The sequence below is a fragment of the Rana temporaria genome, chromosome 2 (genome assembly GCF_905171775.1).
Source record: "Rana temporaria chromosome 2, aRanTem1.1, whole genome shotgun sequence".
Lineage (NCBI taxonomy): Eukaryota > Metazoa > Chordata > Amphibia > Anura > Ranidae > Rana > Rana temporaria.
In genome coordinates this window covers 318,154,222-318,168,521 of record NC_053490.1, presented here as the reverse complement: position 1 = coordinate 318,168,521, position 14,300 = coordinate 318,154,222, and the positions used below count along the sequence as shown (strand labels likewise).

The 14,300-nt window shown below is 41.1% G+C and overlaps 1 protein-coding gene across 1 annotated transcript in view; it reads right to left on the bottom strand.

Moving 5' to 3' along the window:
* Positions 1-14,300, bottom strand: part of PTPN22 (protein tyrosine phosphatase non-receptor type 22) — a 186,639-nt gene that overhangs the window by 104,302 nt on the left and 68,037 nt on the right. The window contains exon 2 of the mRNA XM_040337464.1: positions 10,335-10,443. Within this exon, the coding sequence (XP_040193398.1) occupies positions 10,335-10,443 (109 nt within the window). The remainder of the gene's footprint in view (positions 1-10,334; positions 10,444-14,300) is intronic.

Below are 14,300 nucleotides of genomic sequence, written 5' to 3'. Positions count from 1 at the left end.
GTATTTTGGATGTAGTAGCACTGTAATTTATCAGTTATATTTATACCTACAAACTTTACAATCTTTTTAAATAATTAAAAACAACAAATTCTATCCTTTCTACTACTTTAAAATAGATGATTTTCTAAACACCTGTGCAGATATTTCACTAAAAAAGAAACCCAACATCTATCTAGTTTCCAGCCGATAAAACTACGTTGACTGCTACTACACACTAACAATGAAAGATTTTCAAACGATAATCACATTCAAAATTAGACCAAAACAGACATATCCAAACCTAACTACAGGAGAAAAAAAAGCACCTAACAATCTAAAGAAAACCATCAGGTATCAGCTCTCTAACTACCACACTGTCGCACTTTATCATTTCTATGCCTAAATATATCTTACTAAATGACCCTCATATCTATGTGATCACGCACATCTGTTACAACAACTAACCACTACAGAATAATGTCATGATGCTAACAGGGGGGTACACACACCAACACAAAAGCAAAGAATTCCTGCCAGTAACCGGCATGGGTATGCACATCTGCAAGCTCACATATATACACACATTGTGTAATTAGCTGTGCACACTGACGCACGCTCGCACATGTCTAATCTCAGAATTGGCACCATGTACCCTATTTTTTTTTTTTTTTTTTTTTTTTTTTCTTTTTTATAGAATACTTCAGACTCCACCTCATAGAGTGTGCATTTACATGCTCATGTTCTGCGTACCAGCCCATTGCATCTCTATTTCGGTTTTGCATCATTAGTGTCTTTTTTTTTTTTTTATATGCTAGTTGTTTTTGTTTTGTTTTCCACTTTTGTGTTTTTTTTTTTTTTTTTTTATATATATATTTATATTATTTTCTTGAGTACATCTTTGACTTCTTTTGCTGACCATATACAAAAGTTTTCCCTTAATACTTCCCTTCCTCTTACCCGTCCCTCCCCCCCCCCCCCCTCCCATCACACCAAAACAATCTCCTTATACCTCTACTTCTCTCTGATTTTTCAAAAATGGCCTTAAGTGCCTTCTCTTAATTTTTCCGCGTAACTCCACGATTTCTTAAAAGTTCTCCAGTTTTCCCATTTCATATTTTGTAATATGTTATTACCCTCCATGTCCTCCTGCAGTTCCTCCATTTTATACGTTTCTTCCACCGCGTCGATCCATTGCCAGATCGATGGGCATTCCACCTCTTGCCAGCCCCTTGGAATTAATCTTTTGGCAGCATTCAATAGGTGTGGTACTAGCGATTTTTTATAACTTTTAATGCCTTCTTCCCCCCCGTGGAACAGAACAACCCAAGGGTCCATCTTTATCTTTTTCTTTGTAATCTCTTCGACACAAGCCAATATTTTTTCCCAGTACCTCCTTATCTTAGGGCATCCCCACCACAGGTGTGCCATATTTCCTGGTAAACCGCATCCCCTCCAGCACTCTCCAGTCTGTCCCTCTTTAAACTTTTTTAATTTGTCTGGTGTCATATACCATCCGGCTATGCATTTAAAACACATCTCTGCTGTGCGGCTATCCACCGCGGAGGAGTGTGTCAGGGTCAGCATTTTCTCTATTGTGGTCCTATCCTGATGTGTCCCTAGTTCCCTTTCCCATTTTTTAATGAATGGGGGTATGTTCTGCTCTTCCATCTTCAGTAACATCTTATATAGTCCCGAGATAGATCCTCTGGCATTTTTTGTAGAGCATATTTTTTCCAATTCCAATAACTGATCTCCCGACCTCAACGGGTGTGGAAGATCTTGGATAAAATGGTTTAATTGCCGATATCTCCATTCATTAATTTCCAGGAGGGAGTTTTTTAATTTCAACTCCTGTAGTGTTAAAATGTGCCCTTCCTTCATTATATCCCTTAATTGTATAGTGTCCATTTTAATCCAATTTCCCCCCACTTGTGTTTTACCTGGTGCAAAATAATCATTATTCTTTAGTGATATAAGGGGTGAATTGTACTCTTTCACAATTTTTTTATAGACCGTGTCCCAAACTTTAAGTGCATTTTTAGTTATCTCGTGTGCGTTTTTATCTATTGTCCTAAATTGTGGAGGGTTCCAAATTATCTTATCTAACCTTGCCTGTGACAATTCATTTTCTACACTAACCCACCTTTTTTCTTTACTAGCCCTGGCCCACTCCACCACTCTTGTTAATATCACCGCCTCATAGTATCTCTTAACATCGGGGACCGCTAATCCACCCTTTTTTTTTGGCTGTTTTAGGGTCTGAAGTGCTATCCTGTGCTTCTTATTTCTCCAAATATAATTCATTATTAATTTTCTAAGGGCCGAGAACAATGTCCCGGGGAGGGCAATGGGGATCATCTGGAACTTATATAAAATTTTTGGCAAAATGACCATTTTGCAGTAATTAATTCGTCCTATCCATGATATTGCCCTATTTTCCACCCTTTTTGTTTCTGTCTTAATTTCATTTAATAAAGGGATAAAATTTATCGTATACATCTCCCTAGTCGATTTTGCTAGCAGTATTCCTAGGTATTTGAGTTCTTTAACCCAAGCAAATTTGTACTTCATTTTCAGGTGTTGTTCTTCTATCTTGCTTATATTTATACTCATAATCTCCGTTTTTGTGATGTTTAATTTAAAGTTTGAGATTTCTCCGTATTCGCTGCAAAGGTTTAGAAGGTTTGGGATTGATGTTTTGGGTTCCATTAAATAGAATAGGACGTCGTCTGCAAAGGCTGCAAGTTTATGTTCTTCCTCTCCTATTTTAACCCCTTTTATTTTTTGAGAGTTTCTGATCCTAGCCAGCAGGGGTTCCAATGTGAGCACGAACAGTAATGGCGATAGAGGGCACCCTTGCCTTGTACCATTTCTCATTAAGAAAGTTTGAGAGAGACTTCCATTTATTTTTATTTTGGCCGTGGGGGACCTGTAGAGAGTGCCAATCCACTCCATCATCCTCTGTCCAAACCCCATTTCCTTCAGGGTGAGCAACATGAGTCCCCAGTCTACCCTGTCAAACGCTTTTTCTGCGTCTATCGACAGAAGTAGACCTGGGGATCCCACCGCCTTCATTTTCCGGAGGATTAACAGTGTTCTAACCCCATTGTCTCTCCCCTCTCTTCCCTGGACAAAACCTGTCTGATCCGGGTACACCAATCTCGCCATTTCCTGTTTAACTCTCCCGGCCAATACCTTTGCAAACAGTTTTAAATCTGTATTGAGCAGAGATATCGGCCGGTATCCTGAACAGTTTCCGATGTCCTTTCCTTCCTTAGGGATAACGGTGATAGTTGCCTCTGATGCCTCTTTACTTAGTTCGTACTCCTTTCCAAGCCCATTATAGTACTGGCATAGCCTTGGCAGAAGTATCTCTTTAAATTTTTTGTAATACATTACTGTAAAGCCGTCTGGTCCCGGACTTTTACCTGAGGCAGAGCTTGATAATGCTACTTTAATTTCGTTTTCCGTTATTTGCCTGTCCATCCCCTCTGCGTCTATTTGACTGACTTTTGGTAACCTTGCTTCTTCTAAAAATGCTGAGATTTTTTTGTCTTTCTCCCCTTTTTGCCAGTTTTTTTGTTCTACTGAGTATAATTTTTCATAATATAATCTAAATGTTTCAGCAATATCTTTTGTTGTGTGCAAGACCTCTCCTTTTTCGTTTTTAATTTTGTCTATATAGTTCCTTGATTTCTTTTTTTGTACCATCCGAGCCAGATGTTTGCTTGTTTTATTTCCCCACCTATATCTCTCCCTTGCCACCAAGTTAAATTCCCTTCTTGTTTCCCGATCAATAAGTTCTTTAAGTTCGTTCCGCTTGTTAACTAGATCTAGATAAATATCTCGTTGTTTACCATTTTTCTTATGTGTTAGTTCCAAATTGAAGATCTCATCTACTAATTTTTCCTTCTTACTGTTCATTTCTTTTTTCCTCCTTGCCCCTTCGGAGATTAACACCCCTCTAATCACCGCCTTATGGGCATCCCATAATGTTGCTGCCGAAATATCATCTGTCTTGTTTATCTTAAAATATTCCTCTAATTCTTTTTTGACCCTCATTAAACTTTTCTCTTCTATTAGTAGTTTCTCATTTAGTCTCCAATTTGGATAGGTCCTTTGATTGCCTATAATATTTATGGATATACTGATTGGAGCATGGTCGGAAATCGTCATGGTCTCTATTTTTGTCTCGACCACCGCATCTAGCATTCTATGCTCAATGAAAATGTGATCGATCCGGGAGTAACTCTCATGTACGTGAGAATAAAATGTATAATCTCGTTTGCTTGGGTTAAAGATCCTCCATGTGTCTACTAATTGGCTTCTATGTAGACTACCTTTTACCTTTCTTAATTGCCTTTCTTGAGTCTCTAATGTTTGGTGTGTTTTATCGACCTTTGTGTCCATACAGAAATTTAAATCTCCTCCCAATATTATCTTTCCCCTCCTGAAATCTTTTAATTTCCCCAGGATTCCCTGGAGGTATTTCATCGGGGAGGTATTCGGTGCATATATGTTTACAAGAGTATATTCCTCCTCCTCTAATTTTCCCCTTAAAAAGAGGAATCTCCCTTCTGGGTCTGTCAATCGGTCTGTTAACACAAACCTAATCCCCTTCGCTATCCCAATTGCTACCCCTCTGGCCCTTTTAGAGATGGTGTCGCCATAGTACCATATGGGGAAGTCAGGGGAATATAGCTTTATGTTTGATCCTAATGTAAGATGGGTTTCTTGTAAAAGGACAACATCTGACCTATACCTCTTTAGTTCCTTTAGTACCTTATGTCTCTTTGATGGACTATTGAGGCCTTTTACGTTATAAGATAGGCATTTAATTACCGGCATCTTGGTTGTTGGTTACAGTTTCTTCCGATTGTTTTGGTGAGATAGGATATCTTCCCCCCCTCCCTCCCCTCCCTCTCCCCCCTCCCCTCCCCTCCCTCCCCCCCCCCCCCCCCCCTCTTCCCTCCCTCCCCCCTCCCCTCCCTCCCGCCCTCCCAATTTGGCCTATTTAAGACCTCTGAACCATTTTCCATGCCCTGGTTCAGATTGCTCCGGGTGGGGTCTGGGATCTTCCCCCCATCCCGGTTTCTCCACCCCGGGGTAGGGGGGGGGCACAGGGCCCAGCCAAGGAACAGAAGGAAGGCCAAGAAACAAAAAGAGGTCAGAAGGAAAGAAGAAACAAAAAAAGAAAAACAAGCACAGAAAGAAAACCGGGGGCCTCAAAAAGGGCCCACAAAGGGGCGGCTAAGATAAAAAAAAAAATTGAGAGAGAGAGGGGTATGGAACAAGGGGGGGGCGGAGCTTCCATTCTCCACTCCCCCCCCTCCCCTGCCCCCTACTCCCAACCCGGTATGTCAGGGACCCGGATCTCCAGTTTCCTACAGAATTCATTCAGGTCCTCAGGAAATCTCAATGTCGCAGATCTCCCATCTTTTGTTCCAATTAGGCAGGCAGGGAAACCCCAATTATACTTGATATTCGAGTCCATCATCTGTTTTAGGAGCGGTTTTAACAACCATCTCCTTGCCAAAGTTTCTGGGGCCACGTCGGTGAATATCTGCAGGTCCATCCCTTCAAACACTATCGGGGATTGGCCCCTCAGCTTCTTCCAAATTGCCTCTTTTTCTTCATAGAATCGGAACCTTATTATGACATCTCTTGATCGCTCTGAGGTCGCTCTTTTCGGATTTCCTACTCGATGGACCCTTTCAATCCCGACTGGGTTCTCTACAGTTCTTTCCAATATTGGATTAAATATCTTCTGCGTTATTATCCTGAGGTCCTCACCCCTTCTCTCTGGTATGGACCTTATCCTTAAATTTTGTCTCCGATTTCTGTTTTCCTGATCCTCTAATTTATAGAGAATATGTCTTTGTTGTAGTTGGATCTGGTCCATCTGGGCTCTGAATGTATTTGCTTCTTGTGCCTGTTTCTCTATCTGTTCCTCTACTGCCTCTATTCTGGATAACATATGGCCTAAATCCGTCCGCAGGTTCTGTATTTCGCCTTTTATCGCATTTTCCAGTTTTAACAGCATCTCTGCCATTTCTCCCTTGGAGGGGGATTGAGTGTCTACGCTTCGATCATCCATCCTGCTGCTCTCCAGTCCACTCCCTGTACTCCCTGTAGGTCCTTCCTCTATAGATGTTTCCCTGGAAGTATCACTCTGGGGTTTTTTATTTTCGGTCTTTTTTACTTTATTCACTTGTTGTTGCTTTGTTAATCCCTGGGAACCGGAGGTACGCGGGCTTTCCCCTCTGGTCACAAATGGCCTTATTGAGCTTGTTGCTGTTATGTTACATGGAGTAGTTGGGGGTCCCCCTTTTGTTGATCTACTCGTCATTCTGCTCATGTTAGTCTCCCTCCTTCTAATTCTCTTCCCCAGCTTGACCTCTTGTTTCCAACAATTTGACACCAGACTCAGTATAGGGGTACAAACCAGTATGGTATACCGGACGGGGTAGGACAGGGGGTTTTGAGGTGTTCCCTTTTTTCCCTTTAACCTTTATACGGGAGGGATGTGTTGTGTCCTTATCTTTAATAGGTTGATTTCATAGGTCCTCTCCTTTTGCCCCCTTCACTGCAGTACAAGTCTTGTCCCTTGAGTCCTCTCGCCATGTATTTCAAGTACTCTATGCTTTTTGCTGGAGACCCTGTCTGTTAGTGTTTCTCACCTCCAGATCTGCCCTTGTTCACTATCCCCCCCTTGTACTGATACCCTGTCACTGTTTGATCTTAATTGTCTCTTGGCCTTTCCACGTGCGTGTGCATGACCGTACTACAGTCAATGGGATGTCATACCGTTCTCAAGGGTTTGTACAGAGTTCTGGGTTCAATGGCCCAAGGGTCAGTTTTAAATTCACTGTATAAAAAGCCTTTATACGTTAGTACACTGTATGAGATACCTTATGTGTTTTATAGCTTGCGTCTTTTGCATGTATTAGTTTAACTGAGAGGTTGCAGTTTTTGTTGGTCCCTCTTTAACCCTTGACCATGGTCCGGTTCCTCTCTCAACAGTTTTTCACAGGTTCCTCACACAGTATATTGCAGACATTATATGCTTATTCTCGTGTGCACGCTCCTTCACTGATACAGTCTCAAGTAAATCATCACCTCCTAGAGCGCCATTTAGACCCCCTTTCTTTTAAATGAGTGGGTAATCAATGAAGGAGTGTCAGACCTGTTACCTCTTTCTCTAGCAGATTGGCAGTACGTTCAGCCCCACCTTTGCCTCTCCATCAGGAGATTCCCCCTACCTTACCTCGGTTCTTCCAGTCCTTTGTACGGGGGGTTTCACCAAGCTGACCTTATAGCTTTCCTATGACGGAGATGGAGATGTTCCTCTATGTGGGCGCGGCAGGCTCCGTTCTCCTGCTACGTGACCCTGCTTCCTCCTTCAAGCCGCCTGTCCCCGCTCCTCGCCGACTGCCGACTGTTCCGGTGAGCCTCCGTCGCGGCGTGACAGGCAGTGAATGAAGCAGGCTCTCCACCCCCCCAGCACGGCGCGATGTTATCCGTGCGGGTCCTTCAATTTTCGGCGCGGTGGTCAGCGTATAGCGTGAGGCTGCCGTCTGCCGTCTCCTCCCTTCAGTCAGCGCGATCCGTCCCTTCAGCCAGGCAATCCCATGGATCTTCACTCCCCCCACCTACAAGCGCGCCACGTCCTCACGTGCACGTGCACGCCATCCCCGACGCCGCCTCACCATGTACCCTATTTAAACAAAAACTTTCCAGGAGTCTGTGCACTCCCCAGTCTCGAAGAATCATGTGACTTGGACAGTACAGGTGCTGAAACCTGATCTGAAAACTATTACATTGCTTGTGCAGCACTGAGCATGTGCGAGATCTGCAAGGCTGAAATCCAGGAAGTCATACAGTCTGGCTTCATGATGCCCACACTTAAGATGGCCACGGTCTATTTCTATTTTATAAAGTGTCTAAATGCTGTAACAACCTAACAAAACGGACCTTAGTTTACAGACTAACTTTACTAGAATACATTAAGCTTGTGTATTACAGGGGTATTTATATTTAAAAAGTGAAATTGTGGCCGGAACTCTGCTTTAACCACCATTCTGTCTGATCACCTATGTATGACCCCAGTTAGTAGGGTGACCACATTTCCAAACTACCATTCAGGGACACCTTCTTTTCCCAAAAATCAGCTTCTGCTGTAACGAATCACAGCACAGTGATTGGACACAAGAGGTGGGATTTATGATTTCTCCAATCACAAGCAGGGGGCGGGATTGTGCGGGATTGTGCTCCTCCAGACATTCCCGGCCAGGACAAGTACTGTGAGTAAAGCGGTGATGTGGCGGCCTTTTTTGAGGGCATCAGATTGTCCCGAGGGATGGCAGTATCAGTTTCATTCCGGGACACTGTATTGTCCTAGAATGAATGTGCCCGGGACAGACCTGCAAAATGCAGGACTGTCCCGGGCAATCCGGGACATGTGGTCACCCTACCAGTTAGGCTTTAGATCTTGTCTTGTATATAGGCTGTTTACCCATGTATGTCCCTGGTTTGGCTCTCGACTACATCTCCTCTTCCAGTTGCTTACCTGTGACCATGGAACCTGCACCATCATATCACAACTGCACGATCTGAATAATTACATAGCCTGTAAACCATGTGCTTAACATATAGATACAAATAAAAAATATGTCCCGTAAGTTAAAATATAATAATCATAACTATTTTTATTTTTTTCACATAATAGTATTTATTCATTTAGGTTGTAATATTAAACAATTATAAAAAAAAAATCATCTTAAACATTATTATTATTTATATTATTATATTATATATTGTTGATATACTTTATTTTACCTCATTTTGTTTTTATCTTCTACACATCTATGCTAAGGAAGCGGCCATTTCAGTGGCATGAAATGCTTTGCTGGTGTTTTTTTAATTGCTGCATGATAAAAAATCACCTACCTTTTGAACAGATAGGGGCAGATCCACAAAAGAATTACGCCGGCGTATCTCTTGATACGCCGCGTAATTTCAAATTTTGCGCATTGTACCTTTGTTTTGTATCTACAAAACAAGATACGACGGCATCTCGGATTGATCCGACAGGCGTACGTCTTAGTACGCCATCGGATCTTAGATGCAATTTTTCGGCGGCCGCTAGGTGCCATTTCCGTCGAATTCCGCGTCCAGTATGCAAATTAGCTAGTTACGGCGATCCACGAACGTACGTCTGGCCGGCGCATTTTTTTACGTCGTTTGCGTTCGGCTTTTTCCAGCGTATAGTTAAACCTGCTATATGGTGGCGTACTCAATGTTAAGTATGGCCGTCGTTCCCGCCTCGCATTTTGAATTTTTTACGTCGTTTGCGTAAGTCGTTCGCGAATAAGGATTTGCGTAGAATGACGTCACAGTCGTGAGCATTGGCTTGTTCCGGGTTAATTTGGATCATGCGCACTGGGATACCCCCACGGACGGTGCATGCACAGTTAAAAAAAACTTTGTTTACGTCGGGTCACGACGTATTTACATAAAACACGCCCCCATCACACAGATTTGAATGCCGCGCCATTACGCCGACAAAGATACACTACGCCGCCGTAACTTATGGCGCAAATTCTTTGAGGATTTGAAAAAGTTACGGCGGCGTAGTGTATCTTAGATACGCTGCGCCCGGCGGAGAGATGTGCCGCTGTACGTGGATCTGGCCCATAATGTATAGGCATCTGGTTTCAATACAGGTGCTTCTACTAATCTCACCTCCAATTTAGTATTTGGGGGGAAAAAAGCCTTCTACTTTACAGTAATGATAGTTTTTTTTCATACTCTGTATATAATGACACTTTATTGTGTGGCAAAGTGGTCCTAATATAGGAAAATTATGCATCTTTTTGGGGTTTGAAAAATTATGATTAGGTCAAATAGTAACTGTGGTTACAGAGCTAAAAATGGCAGTTGGGTCTATGGCTTCTTGAAGCTCAGCAATAACAATGATTTAGACTATTTGTTTCTTTCACCCTCACTGTACTGAATCATAGAATCACCATCACGTTAGATGTATTCATGCTCACAAATGTTTTATATAAGAAAGGGTATATGTGAATAAAGCATGCATGCAGACAGTGCAGTAACCCAGAATTTAACACAACAGTATGAGTACACCATAAATTGCTGTGATATAAAGAACTATAGATATGGAAATTAAAGAGGATTACCTTGCATGCATTGCAAAATATTAAAGATAAGTCTACAGTAAAACACATACAGCATATATTGATTTAATCATTCCAAGTTTTATGAAAAGGTCACTACACACAAGTATGTTGATAGTGTTGGCACTATATCCATGGGGTAACAGATGTCCTACTCACATGGAAAGATGTCTTTATAGCGATTCTTCTTGAAGTTCTCAGCACTTTCTGCAGCCTTGGTGGTATAGTTGTTATCTGATTTGTACTTTGCGGATTGTCTTTTCAGATTCTGGTGTAAAGAAAAAGCATTATGAGTTATGTGCTGATATTATAATTAATATGTGTAGTTTAGGATTAATGTAAAACTAATTAAAAGTCAGGAGTTCATTTTAAAATGTTGATGAAATCACTAAATATATCCAGTCATCACTTTACATTTTAGCATTTACTTAGCAGTTAGCTGTAGTTATTCGGACATTCTTAATGTGGGTTGAACATTCCTTGTAATACACCTGTACTAACAGTGCTGCTCATGCAGAAGCAGAACAATAAAAATACACAAATGGTAAATGAGAACAAGAATTTTTGTTTTGGGAATTGACTATATAGCCAGTTAGATTTTTTCGCACACACAGCGGAGACACTTTGCAGGATCAAGGGACAAGGTAAGTAACTTCCCCTGATCCTGCAATGCGATCCCGAGTCTGGCTTTTGGTATGTAAAATTCACCCCGAGCCCGACTCGGGAATACCGCTAGGCAGGTTAAGAGCTTGAGATAAAACTTTGAGAATGTCTTATGAATATAGTAATAAGAGTGGCTCCTTTCTGGCACACTGTCTCCATTCTAAATCCTCATCATTATCTGTTTTGAAACTATTTGCCCCTGGTAAAGGATTGGTGTATACTAATTCAGCTATTGTAGAGACTTTCTGTAACTATTACTCTTCACTATATAACATCTCACAAACCAATTCTAAAACGGATTACCCTTACACTGAGATGGAAATTTTTTTATTTCATATATGGAAGAAACAGCTTTGCCAAGTCTTGACTTGGCCACTAGCTCTTCCTTAGAGGACTATTTTACCCCTGAGGAACTGCTAAATGTAAAACTACTAAGATCAGTAAAGCACCAGGGCCAGATGAATTTTCTAGTCGGTTTTATAAAATCTTTGCAGTAGATCTGTCTTCATTTCGTTTGTATTCATTTAATTCAATCTCAACCTTTCAGCAGTTTCCGCCGGAAACATTGAAGGCTAATATTTCTGTTATTTTGAAACCGGGTAAAGATGAAACAAATCCAAATAGATATAAAGCTTTATACTAAACTTATGGCTAATAGGCTTCAACCTCTATTGCCTCAAATGATTCATACAGATCAAACTGGCTTTGTGAGGGCTAGAGAGATTCGAGATAACACTAGCAAGACTCTCACTAATCTCCCTGGCACAGAAACTACAAATCCCGGCGTGCCCGCTTTCAATCGATGCCGAAAAGGCTTTCTTCCGTTTAAATTGGAGATTTCTATTTCACTTACTTTGCCAGATTGGTATGGGGCTTAATTTGATAAATAAAATTATGGCGTTATATACAATTCCTTCTGCTCAAGTTCGAACAAATGGCACCCTTTCCAATATATTTGAGATTAATAACAGTACCCGTCAGGGGTGTCCGTTATCCCCACTACTTTATGTGATTACAATAGAACATCTAGCAACAGCTATACGCAATAATCCCTCTATACATGGTATTACTATTAATGAAATAGATTCTAAAACCTCATTTTATGCAGATGACGTTTCACTTTACATAACCTCACCAAGGATTAGTATCCCCTTGTTTTAAAGGAAATCAATTTATTTGGATACTTAAGTAATTTTAAGGTAAATTTAACTAAATATGATTTATTGAATATCTCACTACCTAGAAATGAGGTTTCTTTGCTGGCAGCGTTATTTCCTTTTCATTTGCAAGAAGTAGCAGTGGACCCGATTGCGGACCCGATCACCGCTGGAGTCTCGCGATCGGCCCCCGGAGCTGAAGAACGGGGAGAGCCATGTGTAAACACGGCTTCCCCGTTCTTCACTGTGGCGGCAGCATCAATCGTGTCATCCCTTTTATAGGGGGACACAATCGATGACGTCACACCTACAGCCACACCCCCCTACAGTTGTAAACACACTTCAGGTCACACATAACCCCATCAGCGCCCCCTGCGGTTAACTCCCAAACGGCAATTGTCATTTTCACAATAAACAATGCATTTTAAATGCATTTTTTGCAGTGAAAATGACAATGGTCCCAAAAATGTGTCAAAATTGTCCGAAGTGTCCGCCATAATGTCGCAGTCACGAAAAAAATCGCTGATCGCCGCCATTAGTAGTAAAAAAAAAATGTATTTATAAAAATGCAATAAAACTATGCCCTTTTTTGTAAACGCTATAATTTTATTTTTTACCAAAAATAGGTAGAAGAATACGTATCGGCCTAACCTGAGAAAAAACAAATATTTTTTATATTTTTGGGGGGGATATTTATTATAGAAAAAAGTAAAAAATATAGAATTTTTTTCAAAATTGTCGCTCTATTTTTGTTTATAGCGCAAAAAATAAAAACCGCAGAGGTGATAAAATACCACCAAAAGAAAGCTCTATTTGTGGGGAAAAAAGGACGCCAATTTTGTTTGGGAGCCACGTCGCACAACCGCGCAATTGTCAGTTAAAGCGACGCAGTCCTGATTTGCAAAAAGGGGCCTGGTCCTTTAGCTGCATTTTAGTCTGGGGCTTAAGTGGTTAAAAATAGATTTTTTGGCTGGAGCTACACTTTAAAATGTACCAGTTCAAAATTACAAACAGATTTTCCATAAGAACAAACCTACAGTCCCTATATTGTTTGTAACCCGGGGACCACCTGTATACTGCTGTTCACAGAGTATATAGGGCCTGGGGCAATTGGATTCTGAAAATTTCGGGTTGTCATGGAAAAAAGGAGACCCCTTTTTCTCATAATAATTCTTACAGGAGTGAGTTTCCCTTCCTAGGGGTAGATTTCCTCTCACTTCCTGTTGTCTCCCTCCATTTGTAAGTATGAAGCCTCGTACACACGACCGAGAAACTCGACGGGCAAAACACATCGTTTTGCTCGTCGAGTTCCTTGTTAGGCTGTCGAGGATCTCGGCGAGCCAAATTTCCCCATTCCCGTCGAGGAAAAAGAAGACATGCTCTCTTTTTGGCTCGACGAGATCCTCAACAGTTTCCTCGTCGAAAAGTGTACACACGACCGGTTTCCTCTGCAAAAAAAATACCAGCAAATTTCTTGCTGGTTTTAGCCGAGAAACTCGGTCGTGTGTACGAGGCCTGAGTCATATGTAAGTTGGATGTTTGTAACAGGGACTGCATGTATAGGGGATTGCCTAATTTTATTAGTAGTTACAACAGTACGGGGGTTAATAATTTGTCACTTTGGCACACTGGACAATGTGGTGATTTGGTGTACTAAACTGTAGTGTACAGGAATGCTGTAGTTTTCTGCAAACAAATTGCAGCCTGCTTGTGTCAGAAGTTGACAATGCTAGCCCTGAAAAAAATTACCCTGACAAAGTTATTTTAAAATAAAATATTCCTCCCTCAAAAAAAATCAAACCTAAAGTACGAAACCCCAACCTTAAAATAATAAACCTCAACTCAAAAACATTAAACCCCAAGCTTTTTTTGAGGATTTAATCTCAACTGAAAGAATAAAAATAAATATGAAAATGTAAAAAAATTATAAAACACAAAAAAAAAAAAAAACTGCAAGGATAGACCCAGCAGCTAAACAGCAAATCAAATTGTTGCAGACAAAGAAACTAAAGAGATAGTCCTAGAAAGGACTGTTGTGTTTATGCACTGTGAATGCAGGAGGGGGTATATAACAATATGTAGCCCTACACTTCAATGCACAGTGGACACATGGGTACACACTGTGAAGTCCGCCACACTCCAATTTGCTGTAACGTGTTAGTTCTATACGCTTTTCAGCAGAACCGTATAGAATTGCAACCTCTATCTCTGCCTGCATTTACTGTGTGATCTCTCCCTATCTGCTCCAAGTCTCCAACACACTGTTGTGCATATAACTGACTGTAAATATAAAAATGTTCAGTAT